The 16,192-nt window shown below is 48.1% G+C and overlaps 5 protein-coding genes across 5 annotated transcripts; 3 read left to right on the plus strand and 2 right to left on the minus strand.

Annotated features, from left to right (window-relative positions):
- Positions 1-1,609: 1,609 nt before the first annotated feature.
- On the plus strand, positions 1,610-2,888 carry PFICI_04870 (uncharacterized protein; the record flags this gene model as incomplete). The annotated part of the gene is made up of 5 exons (XM_007833451.1): positions 1,610-1,883; positions 1,932-2,106; positions 2,160-2,448; positions 2,493-2,776; positions 2,828-2,888. 5 exons carry the CDS (start codon positions 1,610-1,612, stop codon positions 2,886-2,888), a joined length of 1,083 nt encoding a protein of 360 aa, XP_007831642.1.
- Positions 2,889-4,592: 1,704 nt separating this feature from the next.
- On the plus strand, positions 4,593-5,699 carry PFICI_04871 (uncharacterized protein; the record flags this gene model as incomplete). Its single annotated transcript, XM_007833452.1, has 2 exons — positions 4,593-4,948; positions 5,003-5,699. The coding sequence occupies 2 exons, from the start codon at positions 4,593-4,595 to the stop codon at positions 5,697-5,699; spliced, it is 1,053 nt and encodes a 350-aa protein (XP_007831643.1).
- Positions 5,700-6,236: 537 nt separating this feature from the next.
- On the minus strand, positions 6,237-7,364 carry PFICI_04872 (uncharacterized protein; the record flags this gene model as incomplete). Its single annotated transcript, XM_007833453.1, has 2 exons — positions 6,237-6,357; positions 6,430-7,364. The coding sequence occupies 2 exons, from the start codon at positions 7,362-7,364 to the stop codon at positions 6,237-6,239; spliced, it is 1,056 nt and encodes a 351-aa protein (XP_007831644.1).
- Positions 7,365-9,055: 1,691 nt separating this feature from the next.
- On the plus strand, positions 9,056-10,019 carry PFICI_04873 (uncharacterized protein; the record flags this gene model as incomplete). Its single annotated transcript, XM_007833454.1, has 2 exons — positions 9,056-9,352; positions 9,426-10,019. 2 exons carry the CDS (start codon positions 9,056-9,058, stop codon positions 10,017-10,019), a joined length of 891 nt encoding a protein of 296 aa, XP_007831645.1.
- A 616-nt stretch (positions 10,020-10,635) lies between these two features.
- Positions 10,636-11,644, minus strand: PFICI_04874 (uncharacterized protein; the record flags this gene model as incomplete). The annotated part of the gene is made up of 2 exons (XM_007833455.1): positions 10,636-11,163; positions 11,219-11,644. The coding sequence occupies 2 exons, from the start codon at positions 11,642-11,644 to the stop codon at positions 10,636-10,638; spliced, it is 954 nt and encodes a 317-aa protein (XP_007831646.1).
- Between the last annotated feature and the right edge of the window lie 4,548 nt (positions 11,645-16,192).

Here is a 16,192-nt window from a genome sequence, read left to right on the forward strand (position 1 = left end):
ATTACTCGTATTCATTATTGCGCGATATCCGCCAGGTCATATCAGAAAAAGCAGGAGCTCCGTACCAAGCTCAGGCAGTATAGAGACATATTTGCGCTGCGGCAACATTGTTATCATGAGATGGCTTATTAATCAGTTGCTGGAGTGTGTCATACTCGCCAACTCAGCATTGATGTGCGCTGCACCTCATAATATCGCCATCGCTGATGTGCGAATAGCCGCTAGTCCTTATCATATTGCTCTTCATCGATAAACAGGAGCCAGTAAAGAACAAGTTATACTACTTTGAAGCTGGGTCTTTGTGATACGACTGCAACTAGCTAGATGTGTATACATGCCCGCCCCCACTTGTGGAAGAGTTTCCGAGTTCATCAACGTGTAGTATCAGTGAGCTGACGAGCTTTGTAGCCCTACTTGATGTTGAAGCTGAGCACGGGGGAAAAGGTCATGTAGAGTACGACCCGCCTCCTCCGCCACGCTTTTCGATATGGGAGGCCCCTGACAGGCCGTGGACCCTTTCTTCTAGGATCATATGGTGGGTCTCATATTCCATGTGTTTGCTCACCATGCCCCCCATGCCCACCGTGCCAACCATGCAAAACGGTGTGGAGTCCAACTAGTCATGGCCTGACAGTCAGGCCCTGACTGCTGACATGATGTGTTGCAGGTATTTTCTCAATTGAGAGCAGTGAAGAACGCCATCGACAGTTTCTACTCATTAGCGGATACAAATTGCCGCGTTTGCCCTCAAATTTTTTGACATGGCTTGCATGGTAGAATAAAAGTAGTAGGAATAGCAGAGTTGTAGTGTAATCAAAGTGTTGCATTAGCCAAGTTGGAAATACACAGTAGCAAAGTACTGTCTAGATTCCCGTCGAATCCCTTTCAGGGTATCCCGTGACCCCATGGCACTTTTCCGGGAACCCCCGGGCCTTTAGCTCCTCATAAAAATGGACCCGTTGCCGGGCCGTATATCATACATAGCTTGCCGATGGATTGTCGTTCCGTCCCTTGCTGTGTGGACAGCAGATGTATCTCATGGCGAGATTAGATACTCAACACTAGGAGAACAGTGTGGCAATAGAGACACGTATCACAGTGCGATGTCTTTCTGTTGAATGGGTTGTTTCTCTTCTTGCAAACGTGATTGCTCTGCTGCTATGGTATAATGGATGAAAAACGCTCCAGGGCAGGTACCGGATTCAAAGCAGGGGTTCAGTGTTTGCCAGTCGACTAGTCTGCGTGCAGCTTTGTACGTGTCCTTGCGTGTCTCCCCAGACGAGAAACTTGCCCCACTGCGTTTTTTCTTTGGCCCAATACCGTAGTATAGCGATTTCCGTAATTTGCCCGGGCCGTTATCTATGGGTTCCGAAGTTTTGTGGACTGCATGTGAAGGGACTTTGGTGAAATGAACTGACTCTCTTGTATAGGGTCCTTAGACCATGTATAGGCGTGAAACTGGTCAGCGCACGGCGGTTAAATAAGCCAGGTTGACCCCATTCATGAGACTTTACTGACTAGTTGCAATCTAAGATCATACATGTCTACATGTGCTTAGTGTCACTCACTCTCTCCATTGCCTATATTTCTTGTCAACGCTTGATTCAATATGACTACCACTACTACTACGTACTCGAGCTGCGAGCATGAAATCGTGCTTCGTGGTTCAGACTCCACACAGCCAGCTGCCTCATTCTACTTCCCAAGGTTGCTGCGCAATTTTGACTGGAACCGAGGCTTCAACGTCCATTACGAAAAGGCTAGGGCGGAGTCTAACTCTTGGCTATTCTCATTGCATCCTTTTTCAAAGGAAGGCCAGAAGGCGTTTGAAGGGTGGGATTTTCCTTACCTTGCTGCGGTATCGTACTATGGAGGATCTTATAGTAAGTCTACCAATGATGCCTTATTGAACACAACTCAGCCTTAAATAGGCACGTTCCGTAGTATTTGCGACATCACGAATGTGTTCTTCGTGATCGATGAACAAACGGACGCAGAACCAGTCGACGTGGTTAAAGAACGTTGTGAAATGGCTATGGACGCCATCCTCAGACCAGAGGAACCCCGTCCCGATGGAGAATGTGTCATCGGCGAGGCGACAAGACAGTATGAATTTCTTAGTAAAATGTCGTTCTTTCACATTTCTGACCCCAATCCAGATGTTGGAAACGCGCATATCCAGAGCTCCCTCTGGTGATAATCGAAAGATTCCAAAGAACATGGCGAGCGTATCTAGACTCCGTCATAAGGCAAGCTGAAAACCGGTCACGACAACGTATTTTGCACCCCGAGGAATACCTTCGCGAGCGCGTCGACAACATAGGCATATGGCCCTCTGTTGCAATTGGCGAGCAATGCCTAGGCCTTCAGATTCCTCACGAGTGTATGGAGCATCCGTATCTAGAGGACATGAGGACCTGGTGCAGTGAGCTGGTCACTTTGCAAAATGTGAGTACTTGAATGCTATGAGGGAGTGTAGCTGACATTCGCAGGATCTGTTCTCGTACAGGAAAGAGCGGTTGGCAGATGATTGTGACTACAACGCCATAACCACTGTAATTCACCATTTGGGTCTTGATCTCCAAGAAGCGGTGCGGTGGGTCGAGGAGAGACATGAAGCTACTCTGCAAAAGTTCCTGAAGACCCGAGAAAAGGTTATTCATCATGACGGATATCCTTCCTACGGCGCGGATCTTGATACCCAAATTGCCCAGTACACAGGAGTTCTTGCTGATTGGATTCGTGGTAACTACGAATGGAGCTGGTATACAAAGCGGTGAGTTTCTTGCACTTATATCTGCTGAATTAAACTAATTAAACCAAAAAGCTACTGGTCCTCGGAAATGGCTCAGAAGGCCAGGCAGACTCGGATTGTTCCCCTGCTTTAGGCACAGGCTTGTCGATGATTCATTGCTGCAGGTTTTTAAAGCATTGATAAGGGTGATCAGATTAGTTTCATAGTATAGGATGCAGCGAAGATTCCAAAATAAATTGTACAAGGATTGCAAGTACTCAGAGGAAACATTTCATGGGGTAATCCAGAGCCATATTTTGATCATAGGTAATGCGTGACCATTGCGAAAAATCTCATCAGGAGAGTGGCAAGATGTGATCCAGTGCGGAACTCAGCAGGAATAGCACAGCGCCATCGACGTTAGTACATTCGGGGTTAAATGATAACTTGATCGTAGATTTTGTCATCCCGCCTATCATATTCCGAAACAGGTGCTTCCGCCCACTGAGAAGCCACAAATATGAGCAGCTTGCTCTGTTGGCAAGCTCCAGCGAGGAAGGGTACAACCGTACAAGTATCTAGTATCGCGCCAAAGGCTCATCCCCTCCGAGAACTCCACCTGCATGGATTGCATACGACATGTGTACTATGTATACTCCCTGGTAGGCTGGGGATTACCCACGTGGGTAATAAAAATTACCCACCCACCCAAGTTACCCATGCCCATGGTAAGAATTACACACGCTTCAAGAAATTGTATTTCATCAAATTTCACAAAACGACTAAACTTAGGTTTTGTTTTGAAATCTTTTCATTTTGGACCATAATACCATCTCGATGGTTTCATCTTCTCATAAGGTAAAGCGGCTGAAATGGCAAAAAGTACAGAGTACAGGCAGTGACTTGGTAGCTAGAGTCCGCCCCCCACTCGTATCCGACCGAACCGTTGATCTAGCTTAATGATGCATTGACTAGAAATTTTCCCCAGATCATGGGTAGGTGAAATACGTACACAGGCTTGGCTTGGCGGGTCATGAGTACCTAGCGAGCCTAGGCGCTGGGCTTTCCCTTTTTCACAGGTGAGTAGGTATGTACGTAGGTAGTGCCCAGCCTATGATAGTTCCCCATTTCCCCTGTTCCCCGGCATGTTTGTCGTATTTTAAATAGCGCAATAAAATCCACCAGAAGGCGGGGCCAGTTTGCTGACATGATATGACACAGGGGCAGTACATATGTAGTGTCGTACTCTTACCGAATTCGTAACCATGTAATGTGATATCTGGTTCGACCTGCGTCTTGATAGCAAGAATTAATGCAGTCGGTCGTTGGCTTGGCAGATTACTGTGTACACCGGGAGGCTGTCGCTGATGTCCACATTGTACCGGCCCGATACTATCGCGTCCCGGCATGTGGTACGATCCGAGCCGTGACCAAGGTAGCCTGGAAAGTGATCCCCGACCTACCGTACCTAGGTAGGTAGGTTTGTAACTTGTTAGGTGCCTAGACCCTGTTGCAAGTTCTATCTAATGTACAGTACTTCAAGATCTTGCCTTTGCTGGGATGTGCATGCACATTGCATGTTGGTAGTAAGTAGGTGCATAACGTGGTCGCGGGATAGGAGATGGTCCCTATTCGCTCGTACCTGGGTCCATATTCATCCTGGGAACCCCCTTGTGCCACTGCCACCAACATCACGTTTGCATACATTAATTATTTACTTATCCGCCTGTCGTAGCTTGAAATGCAACTCCTTGACTTCTCCCCCGTGCTTCAAGTGTGATGCCGAGTCTGGTTCGCAATACATTCCAGAGTTCTCACAATATATCCTTCAACTGTTTCATTATCAATTCCATTCACCATGGCCAAGGTGCGCCGGGCAGCCTCGGCACTTCCCTTTATTGGAATAGCTGCATGTTGCCTCGGTGCTATGGATACTCTGAAGCTTATCGCCCAGCAGCAACCATTTCTGGAGGCAGGGCACATAACTTGGGATGGCGGTCTGAAATCTATGCCCATCTTCGATAGTTTTTATAGAGTGGCTGCCTTGGATGAAATGTGGCGTGGCATCACTGTCACTTTCTCAGCCGCATACCTTCCTATGGATCCCGTTGGCTCGTGGCAGCTATTCTCCTTCCTGCACGACCTAGGACCAATGTATAGTGTCTGGCTCTTGGAGTCGTGCCGTGTCAGCAACACCTGGACGCCGATATACGCGTAAGTCTAACGGCTGAGCCCTACCTGATCTTAGCTGACAAGTCACCACTCAAGAGCTACTTTTTTCACATTTGTCGCGCAGCTTCTAGGTATTGGAAATATTGCACCAATTTACTATTTTCTTCACATCACCTTTGCTCCATCCGCACTGAGCCTGAAGCGTTATGCCAAAGAGCGAAGGCTTCAGACAGATCAGACGATGTACCTGCTTCCACTCTTCCTTGGTCTACACACATTCGAGGTGTGGCGAGCCTTTACTGCCCCAGAAGCCGAGACGCGTCAATACTGGGTCTGGGCTTGGCAAATGTCGCCCATGTGGATCGGTCTGGCCAATACCATACTCAGCAGTGTGACCGCTGGCCTAGCAGGCCTCAAGAGCAGCGCACTCGCGTCTCCACGACTTTTGATCGCAGTCATGTGTGGCATCTCAACCTCTATTTGGTTGCACACGCTCTACTCCGCGCCCTTTCCACTATCGGATATCTTCATTCCAGACTCTCAAATCCACATTGACTTCATTCGCCACACGCGTAAAGCTATGCAATGGGATCAGCTGTCCTCATTTGGCAGTTCTTTCTTATGGCTGATTTACTTATTTTTCGATCTCTATTCTGCGGAGTTGGTTGGCATGGATTATTTGCTGGGTGCTGCTCTCCTTCCGCTGGTGGCTATAGTCATTGGGCCTGCAAGCGCTTTTGTTATTGGATGGTACTGGCGAGAACAGATTCTATCTTCTGCCAAGACAGCATAGATGATGGTTTGCTCCTGTCTGAAAATGTGAATCTGCCATACTTCTGCACCTTGCCGCACAATTCTGCGTCATTGAACAACGCGCCGGGTTGTGAGGCGTTTTCAATGATAGCTCGTTTCGAGACAGTGTTGCCCAGACACAATACGGAGAATGCATCGAGTCCGCCCCAGTTTGACGAAGTCAGTGTGCCCTTCGCTGTTTCGGGCGAAAGAAAAACACGCCCGCTAATCGAAGAATCGCGACAGCTCACAGAAACAAGAAATGGCTCTTAAATATAATTGAATTAGTGTGGAAACGTTGGACCTTTCGCCAGCCGGCACAAACACTGTACATACGATCAGCGGAATCTACGTCGCTACGGCAAGTGAAGTCTTGAATCTAACCTATCCGATGAGACCCTTGTGATCTGAAAGAAACGGATTGGATGGGTACCAACATGGTTTGCTCCGTACAAAAGTGATTATAGTGAAAGCCAAGAAAATTTACATCTAATACTGCTCCATTTGCAAAAGCCGCCTTGCTTGCCGCTACGAACATCTAAGCACCTACATCCCTCACAATCTCGGCGACTTTGGCGAATGATAGCTCAACCCCTGTCTCCCTCCATAATTGATCCGAAATCTTTGCTCCCTCATCTGTGTAAATGATGGGAGGCATTCTGTGATAAAGCGTAATCAATACATGAAAGCAATTCTGTGAGTACAAGCAAAGGGAGCAGAGAGAAACTTACGGTACAATTTTCTGGAAAGACAAAAATTTTCCATGGACTTCGTCGTCTCTGTGTTGGACCGCCGCGTCCGTCACCATACGTGCACCTACCGCTGACGAATTCCCTACACGACGAAGAATCGCTCTAACAACCTTGCCCGATGGCAGCCTGTCGAATTCGCGATTGAATTGGGAGTCATAAATGGCGCCCGGGGAGGCAGCGTTGACAACAGCTACGGAAGAGGGTACCTTTTGGGCGAGAGTGTGGACAAAATAGTGGCCAAGGAGTTTCGAAACAAACATTCGATCGTTTGTATCATCGGCAAGCTTACCAGGTGCGTCGAGTGCTGCCAGAATGGGCACATCTTTGCCGACCGGGAAGCGCGCCCATGACGCCACCTCGGACAAGGTCAAGGTGATACGTGTTGGCTGTGGCTGATTCTGCCGTACACTTTTGGCCACGGGAAGAAGCAGAAGCTCCAGTAGGGCAGTAGAAATGTAGTTGACCTGGATAATTTCATCGTGGCCAGTTGATGTGCTGACGACACGCTTTGCGGGCACCATGCCTGCGTTGAGGACAACGATATCGAGCCGCGCCAGTTCATGCCGGGCACGCTCGGCAAAAGATACCACTGACGCATAGAGAGAGAGGTCGAGTTTCCACACCTCGATGGTCTCAGGTGGTGTCCCGTCGTCCCGATCAGCCAGTAACTCTTGGGCGGCAACACGACCTTTGTCCTCGTCACGCACAGCCAAAATCAATTTACTGATGCCTAGATCAAGCAGCTGGCGACTGACCTCGAGCCCCACGCCGCAGTTTGAACCCGTCACTATAGCCGTCTTGCCATGGAGGTCGATGTCGCTTACAACCTGTGGGGTGGCTGTGAGTTGGCGATAGAGGTAGCGAGGAAAGCTCGCCTGCTTCTCCGGGGTCACTTCGAATTGAGTGGCTGCCATAGCCAAGTTAGTTATTTCTACGTGTAACGTGTTGAGATGAACGAGGTTATGGTGAGTGAAGTGATTGATTAGTTGGTTGAGTATGTATCCATACGTATTTATGGGAGTGGAGAAAGGTGTATGTATATTATTTATAGCGGAGCATGACGCCCGAAAAGAAGGAGGCTGGGCTCCTATTGCAACATAACGGACATAACGGAACGGGGAGGCAGGGCAAAAGACAAGGCTGCAAAAGAAAATAAAAGATCTGTTGGTTTGGGAATATTCGTCAAACGGGAGCCGGAGGAAAAGAAAATGATCCAAGTCACTGTATGATATTCCTACGCCGCCACTTCGTTGTCGACTGCATGTGTTGCCGCTGATGCTGCATGTTGGGGCTGTTTGATGCAGAGTGAGAGTGGATCCAAATTGGATGTAGCCCAGCACAAGTGCGTTCCAACAGTTACAACCAATACCGTATCTTTCTGTCGCATTGACGTAAATACAAAGAATCCGATGGAAATCACTGCGCTGCGAATCAAGAACAGAGATGGAGGATCAGGCAACAGAAAGAAATGAATAGACCATAATGAATGTCGTTCATGGCCATCACCAACTGAGAAATCTGAGTAAGTGCAAGTGTATCCCTCACGTGATGCAAGAAACAGGGCCAAACTACCATCACATTACCTGACTTCCTGGGTCCCCCAGGCTAAATGCTGTAGAGAGTGATTGCTGACACCCAAGACGGGAATTGTAGACAAGGCGCACTTTACTTTAGTGTTACACTGCATTACCGAGACGCAGCCACTTCCTTCACTACATGTACGCACATGGCCAACGCTCATCACACCTTTAGTGAATTTGCTCTACGTATCACAACATGCGCATTGTTAAGGATTCCGTGGTGTATTGATGCGCCACAAGTGGCTGGAGCCTGGAGCTATCCGTGTACAGCCTCATAGAGGCTGTTTGTTATATGGGAAGGGGTTTGACTTCCAGTTATGCGCACGATTAACTTCTGTTTGAGAGAATCATCGTTAATCTTCTTCTTCATTTCTACGGAATGATCGTATTATAAATGTCCTGGCTGGTGGCACAAACATACCAGCCTCTGAGACGATGCGCAATTGGTTACAGTTTACTAATCCTTTCCGTTAATTATTTGTTCCTTTTGACAGGTTTATCCCTGGATCTCTTTAATGTCACAAATATTACTAGTCACTTCCTTATCACTTGTTTCGAAGTCATTGAGACTCTGTCTTCGTCTTGAATGCCTGAGTATAATGGACTGAGCATTGCTAGTAATACAAGCATCACCACTGCAAAAGTCTGATGGGGCACGGTGCCAGCTACAACAGCCGACACCCACACGGGACGATCAATGTTATTGCATCCAACCTATCATCACGCAAATAGGCGCCAAGAATCTACGAAGAATCTTTCGTCGATTCAATTGGAGAACACTTCACATTGGCGACGTCCTGACCGAAGAAGACAAAAGGATATGCGCCAATACAGGCCGTGGATCTCGCCCAAAATTGGAGTCGTGCTACATTGTGAGTTACATTGCATAATTTCATTTCTGGTCTCACAGCCTACTTCGCAAAGTCTACATCAGGCCCTCCATGACCACCCACATCGATTTCGCGTTCACTGATTCTCCAAGTTTTACTCTTTGATAGCCTTTTGAATAATTTTAGTATCCACACATGGCTCTCAGCATTCCAGAACAAAAGCGAGTGATCTCGCCGCCATGCATCATCTCTGTTTGGGCATTACTGAGTTTGCGAGCATCATCTACTCAAGTCTGCCCTTACGAAGGAGGTTACTCGCTTCGAGTCGATGCAGCCGTCTGCCCGTCCTTGGCACCTCAACTCTGTGGGAGTGGTGCACAACCACGATGTTGTCCGCAAGGTGTGGACTGTGGCGGTGTCGATCCCGAATTCGGCAATTGGTGCTGTCAGAGTGGATCAAACCGCAGTCAAGACGCAATGGACATGCCAAAGGTTTGTGTAAACTTTTCCTCAAGGCATGAATCGTGTTCGACGCCGCAGATGTGCTGCAACTACCGTTTTCTAGTGCTCTGACCCGGATTGGATACTTTACGGGAAAGGGGGCCTCGTCAACTCAGGCGCTTGGTGCTGTACTACCGGCTACAAAGGGCTCATACAAGAGGATAACGCTGTGGGATGCACAGCAGAAAGTCAAACTGTACTATCATCAGGATGGGCCTTTGCGCCCCTTGTTCAGACAATATCCTGCGTGTCTGCGACTGCCTCTGCGACTACCTCGATCTCCATTACGCAATCACAGACAGCGACAGCCTCACTGGCGACTGCATCATCCACGTCAGTTTCAAATTATCAGGGAAATTCTCAGCTCAAACCGGGCGAGATTGCCGGTGTTACGATTGGAGCAGTGGGCCTCCTGGCACTCATTGGCCTGGTTTTCGTCTTGTGGAAGAGGAAGCAGACACCGAAAACAATCAGTCCAGAGACAGCAGATCGATCAAAGTCACCGCAAACGGAGAATATAGCAGCCGGCACCTCTGATGCTCCCCCTGTATCTGTAGCGCCGCCAGAATTAGGGAGCGACCCGTTGCCACCTCGAGAATTGGGGAATGGAGAGCGCAGACCAGTGGCTCACGAGCTGCCGCACTCCAATCAATATTGAACAGTTGGTAGGATGTGCGGCGTATATCTTGTAAACCATCACCATATACACGCTCTACATATTGGTGCGTGATGAACCAAAATCTCGCATTTTGGTCGATTGAATTGAGTTGATAAGTCCCTGAATGGAGACCAGTTGACTGCCCGCATGACGGGCGTTTATTAAATTCGACAGCGTCGACATCACTTTTCAGAGCTTCATGTTTGAAAATGTGGAAGAGGAAAGAGGGAAATGGGAGTGGCTCATCGAAAGGTCAGTCTGGGGCCCGGCACCTGAGCATGGGGCCACGTAAACATGTGTATTTGTATCAATGAATTGAAAGAACTACTTGATCTCTTGGCAAGAGGGAAGACTTTATTTTGTTTTTCCTCCCTCACATGTTGGGTTGTTTTGCTCAACGATAGCGAAAATCTATCTTGTTGTGTGTTGGCCCGATTTATAGAAATGCTCTTGGTAGCTGGTGCGAGTTTCAGTCACTCATCAAACGCCAGTACTGAACATAACGAGTGATATCTCCCTCTCTGATTCCTGACTAGCGGTGTTGCAGAGGCCGTAAGACCAACAATCAGCAAGACGGATCAGCTCAGGCACAGGCCGAGCGAAATGCCCACCCTCCCTAGGCTTTGAGAGTTCTCCAGACGCTATCTATTGCCTGAACGACATCATCGGGTAGAGGCCCTTGAGCCACCGCTGCTACATTTTGCTTCACCTGGGGGAGTTTGCTTGCGCCAAAGATAATGAAATCATCGGCGGTGAGCTGAGAGTGGAAAGCCAGCCATCGCAGCGATGCATCCGTCTTGGAGATGCCGTATGGCTCTAGGGTGTTATCTAGGAAACGGATAACTTCGTGATGCTTTTCTGTATCGTACCGCCGGGCGTCGATCGACATGATATTCCCAGGCGCAAAGCGCGTTCCTTCGACTTGGCCTGACGTGAGTTTCCCATGCAGGAAGCCACTTGCGTTTGGGCTGTGTGCTACAAATGTGATATTGTGCTTGCGGACCAGGTCCATTGTCGCCCCTTCATGTCGGCGGTCAATGATGTTGTAGCAGCCTTGGAATACACTAGGCTTTACGTAACCCTCGCGCTCGCAGATTTCGATATACTCGGCGAGCATCTCGAGTGGATAATTACAAAGGCCGAGCTATAATGCGTTTGTGGTCAATTTAATTTCATCTCGAGGTAAATGTGATGCTTACCTTGTCGAAACGTCCTTTTCTATATTGTGCATCGAAACCTTTTGCCTGGTCTTTTAGGGGCGTTGTGACATCCGGGGCATGAGCGTAGTAGGTGCCAATACGCTGGCCGTCGCCCAATCTCAGGTCACTAATGCTGGTCTCGATGGAACTCTCAATCTTTGCGGGCTCAAGGGTACCCGCGAAACCTTTCATGCTGATCAGAACCTTGGTATCAATCGTGAATCCTAGCCCTGCCGCGCCCGTCTCTCCGATAAGACGCTGCGAGGCTCCGATGTCGGTTGGAGGATACAGGCCAGCCGTATCCAGGCGACTGATACCCAGCTCTTTCAGGACACCCAGGAGCTCTTTGACAGAATCCGCTCCAATGAACTCATTTCCGAGGCCGCCACATCCGAATATGAGCTGTGGTACAGCAAAGGATCCCATAGTTGCGAGGATATCAGCGTCGTGATATGACACCGATGTGGGCATACGCCAAAGGAATAGTTACGGGTGCTGGTGATTGCTTATCACGTTGGCCGAAACAAACAAGGGGAAGTAGTTGAAAGGGGCAGAGAATTTCCCAAGCTACAGACTTGGATGATTACGAATAGGTATATAGGTAAGCAGGTAAACCAGCCAAAAGAAATGTGACTGTTTGCTCCTTACACAGCGTGGGCCAAACAGCAAAGCAGGTTGGTACGGTGACAAGGATCCCCGCTGGCTGGCATAACGCAACAGAGACTTCCCCTGACCAGCCGGACCAACGCACCGACTCATTGTTTTCGACGAAAACTTTTCGTCTTCTCTGTAGGTTACAAGTAGTATCCTACCTAGAAGCACTGATATCACACATTCGCACGCACCTCGACCTCTCCCCGACAGCTACAGGCGCGCAAAGATGATATACACTTCAGCCAAGTGGCTTCATCCATCATGAAAAGATATACGGCGGTCGCAACCAACAGTCTTCGGCCGCTCCACTTTTCAGATTGATGGCCGGGCGACGGAAGCTCGGACCATGGCAAATACCGTGTGGAAAATCGGGCGCTTTCCAATGTGGGCAAGACCCGAAGCCAAGCCTCCCAGCCAATGCAATAGATCACTGCAACAGATATGCCCCAAGGACGGAAGCCTGTGGGTCTGGAACAAGGTCCGTCGCCGTTCATGATCGCGGAGAATCTGAATTGGGACGACCGGAACTCGGGACATGGGATTCCCCTGCAAGGCCGACCAAGGGCCGATCCCCTCCGTATCCAGCTTTTGCCGGCAATTCAACTTGAGAGGTAGCTTTAAAGAAAGGGTTCACAGGAATTGTATCGTCCGTCCTTGCAGACAGGTAATGCGTGCGTACTTACTTATTGGGAGAGAAGAGAACACGATCTAAGTACTATGACCTCGGACGAATTGGAATGGCCGAAAAGGCGTTTGGGTACCCCTTCACACATTGGCTCAGGTGAGATCTATTCTGTACTCTCGTCCGTTGCTATTGCATCCCTCCAATATAAGACCAAATATCAATCCTTAAATCATATATACCTAGCCATGACCTTCATCTGGAACTAATGCATTTTCCCTATAGACAATATTGTTTCAATATGGTTGTATTTTTGCAGTATCTTTAACACATACGACCACAGGCACCAGAGAACTCGGCATCCCGTCCGCTCTGCCCTAGATAAACTGGCGACCGCCGGATTAGTACTCAGATCGGTGACGGCTGGGGAATCCCCGGTGTTGTATGTTTTTGATTTTTTATTCTTGTTGCCCCCTTGATTTTCACTATTTGAATAACTTTTTAGGTATGACCAACGGCAACTGATGCTTCGTAATGGTGCATTCTAATTTTGGAAGCCCTTATGGGAGAGTCCATCTTTACATAGATATGAACAAACGATTGCAAAACAAAAGCCGCAGTAGTTCCCGTAGTATCCGTCCTAAATGACTCCGACAAATCCGCGGGGAGGTGACGAAGCAAATTTCTTGACCTTTGATCTTAGCACCTGACAATTTCACGTCAAGTCTGATTTGACCACCCTTGAGCTGTGTAAATATAGCTCTTTTGATAGAGCTCCCTACAAACTACATATGTACTACCAGTTGGAAACAATCGAAGATCCATGAACTTATAAGACAACTTGTCTACCTCAAGCCTTCTGCAGACGCGGATGAAACGAGAAGCACGGTGCCAGGCCATGCGGGGCGGCATATACCGAGCATGATTGTAACGGCGTGGATTATCTAGGTACCTTACTAATATAATAGAGAGTGTTTTCTAAGATGTAAACACATGAACCACTGCCTCCTTGGCGAGGCCATTGGCCAGGATTAGCAATTTTTAAGACGATAATCATTACTTCTACCAGGGTCTACCGTGGTTATACTGGCACTTTGGAGAGCTTTGGTGTCAAACGACTCATCCTCAACTGGCTTGACTAGGTATTCGTATAGATACGCAGCCGGGTTGTGTTGAGCCATGAGACCAATATGCAACCAGGAGTCCGGCAATTGCAAGGCTTGATGGAGACCAGAACAGCCACCATGTACTATCACGCCGCATGAATCTTATGTGAATAGGCATATGGGTATGGTACAATAGTTGTTGTTTTAGTTGAGTTGTTCACATCCAACAGTGGTTGGATGGTCAAAGATATATACATGTGTGGGGAAGCGCTCCATTATTCCTCCACTTTGACGTCTCGAAAGACTAGAAGGTATTGCATCTTATTCAGAAAGGTGCGAGACAATATACTTCACATTTCAATTATCAAACTGCCGCAGATACCACAAATCACCCGCTCGGATACATTCGATAGCTCTTCAAGGACTGCAAGCACACGTTGGCGAGCAGAACACCCGAGCTGCGGGCTCTCTCCGCCCTCGTCGTGGCACGAGCTTACTTTTTTTTCTTATCGTCGCTACGAGCTCTCTTCCTCTTCTTTACCAAGTCCTAGCGCCTAGCTGGGAACGCTGATCTGTCGTTATCGTCGTTTTTATTGGGTTTCTCTACTTCATGATGGTTTCGTATGGCTCGGGACGAGCCTTTTTGGAGAGGCGCGTATTGTCAGAGCGTTGCAGGACTGCGTAGGGGGTCCATGTGGGGGCATATAGATTCGTATATAAGGACGCTGGATCGCCGTACAGGTGGATCCAACGGCAGGCTTCAGTTGTTCTCTAATATACCGGTGCCCATCACTCCATCGTTGCAGTGATTCTTACACGCCCCTGGGAGTCCTGCGGTTGCGGCACCGTAATCTGGGCTGCCATCCCAGAACGACGTAGACGCATCTCACCGATCCACTCATTGCCGGGCCGAGAATCCGTCATCGCCAAGCTTTGCAAGTCATTAATACCCGGAGATATAATGCGAAACTCAACTAGGATAGAGAGCAATGAAGCATTCTGTGAATCGGCTGCGTGGACTCCATCGATGGGAGCGACCGGTTCGGGGGCTGGTGGGCGATTTCCAAAGACGAAGCGGTGCGCCTGACGAATGAGTGACACAAAAGGCTTTGCCAGAACCCCGACGACGAAGCAGAGCACGAAGATTGCGAGAGTGATAGTAACTCCCATGATCGGCAGATATCAAAAAAAAAAAAAAAAAAAAGATGTTCACAATCAGTTTTATGGGAAGACGCCATGGTCATAAAGAAGGATGAATGTCAAGTGGTTCTTATAAGTGTAGCAAGATCTACTTGACCTACAAGGTAGGTACACATACAGTAGAGGCGCATATTGCCGGGCGGTCTAGAACTCTAACTACTACATTGTGCTTACTTGAGTTTATGTTGCTGCCAGCCACTCACAGAACTATTACATTAAACCTGGCACAAAATGACCGCAGTAACAAAAAAGTCTCCATGTCGAAATGTGCCTTCCGATATCATGTTCGCCCTTTCCTCAACTCTCCCAATGACCTGTCGTACATGCTCTTCATAAATAAACAATAAAGCAGGAGCTATCTATGTGGCATACATGGTGTTGTTTTCGAGGGATTGGGTGGAAGAAATCCCCGAGCTCAAGGTTTGGAGTCTGAGCAACCAGATTCTCCATTTGTCCCATGTCGAGATGTTTTGCACTCTTGTTCTCGATGTCCTACAGATATGAAGATCACAATCGAGCAAGTCCAAGTATGCATCTATTCACCGGCGGAATATGAGAATGTTGATCGCAATGTTTTGCATTGCCGGGGCCAGTGTGGGCGAAGCGAGACGTCGCATGCTGCGGGTTGGCAAATCATCGTGACGGCGCATCATCAGTTCGGGTGCCGTCGTTCGCCAGAAGATTGGAATTGGAAAGCATTGGCACCACAACACAGGGAAAGATTTTGTATGTTACAACGAGACATGGCTATATACCCTTCTGGGGCTGTAATGCAAAGATGGCAGAAATCGAACTAATTGAGGAGATTCCTTCTACGGGAGGGATGTAGCGGGAGAGTTACAGCAACTGGCTGCACGTTTCTCTTGTACGCAAAGTCTTGTACAGCACCTAGCAAACTACCTAGGTATTCATTTCCTATAGATTGAATCAAATCGCTCGATAAAATAACAATATATTCCGCATCAAGTAAAAGAATCGGGCGCAATGTACGGAGTAGTATAGATACAGAGCATGGTGCGGTAAACACCGACATATACCGTGCCACGGGCAGCAAGGAAAACGACCCCGTTTCGCAAGGGGCTCTGGAGCAAGTGTAAATGTGATCCGTTGGCCTTTGAAAACAAGGGAGGATTAATTCGTTCTGGATGAAGATTATGGCTACGTATATATGATTTGAGGATTGACGTTTGGTTCTATGTTGGAGGGATGCAACAGCAACGGACGAGAGTACAGAATAGGTGTCGATATATCCATAACCACCAATGACCATTATGCTGGTTCCTAGTGTAGAGCTTTACATTTTATTCAGCTTCTTTTTCCTTCTCTTTTTTCTCTCTCTTTTTTTCTCTTTCTTTTTTCTTCTCTCTTTTTTCTTCTCTCTTTTTTCTTCTC

Source organism: Pestalotiopsis fici (genome assembly GCF_000516985.1).
Source record: "Pestalotiopsis fici W106-1 unplaced genomic scaffold PFICI_Scf_3, whole genome shotgun sequence".
NCBI lineage: Eukaryota > Fungi > Ascomycota > Sordariomycetes > Amphisphaeriales > Sporocadaceae > Pestalotiopsis > Pestalotiopsis fici.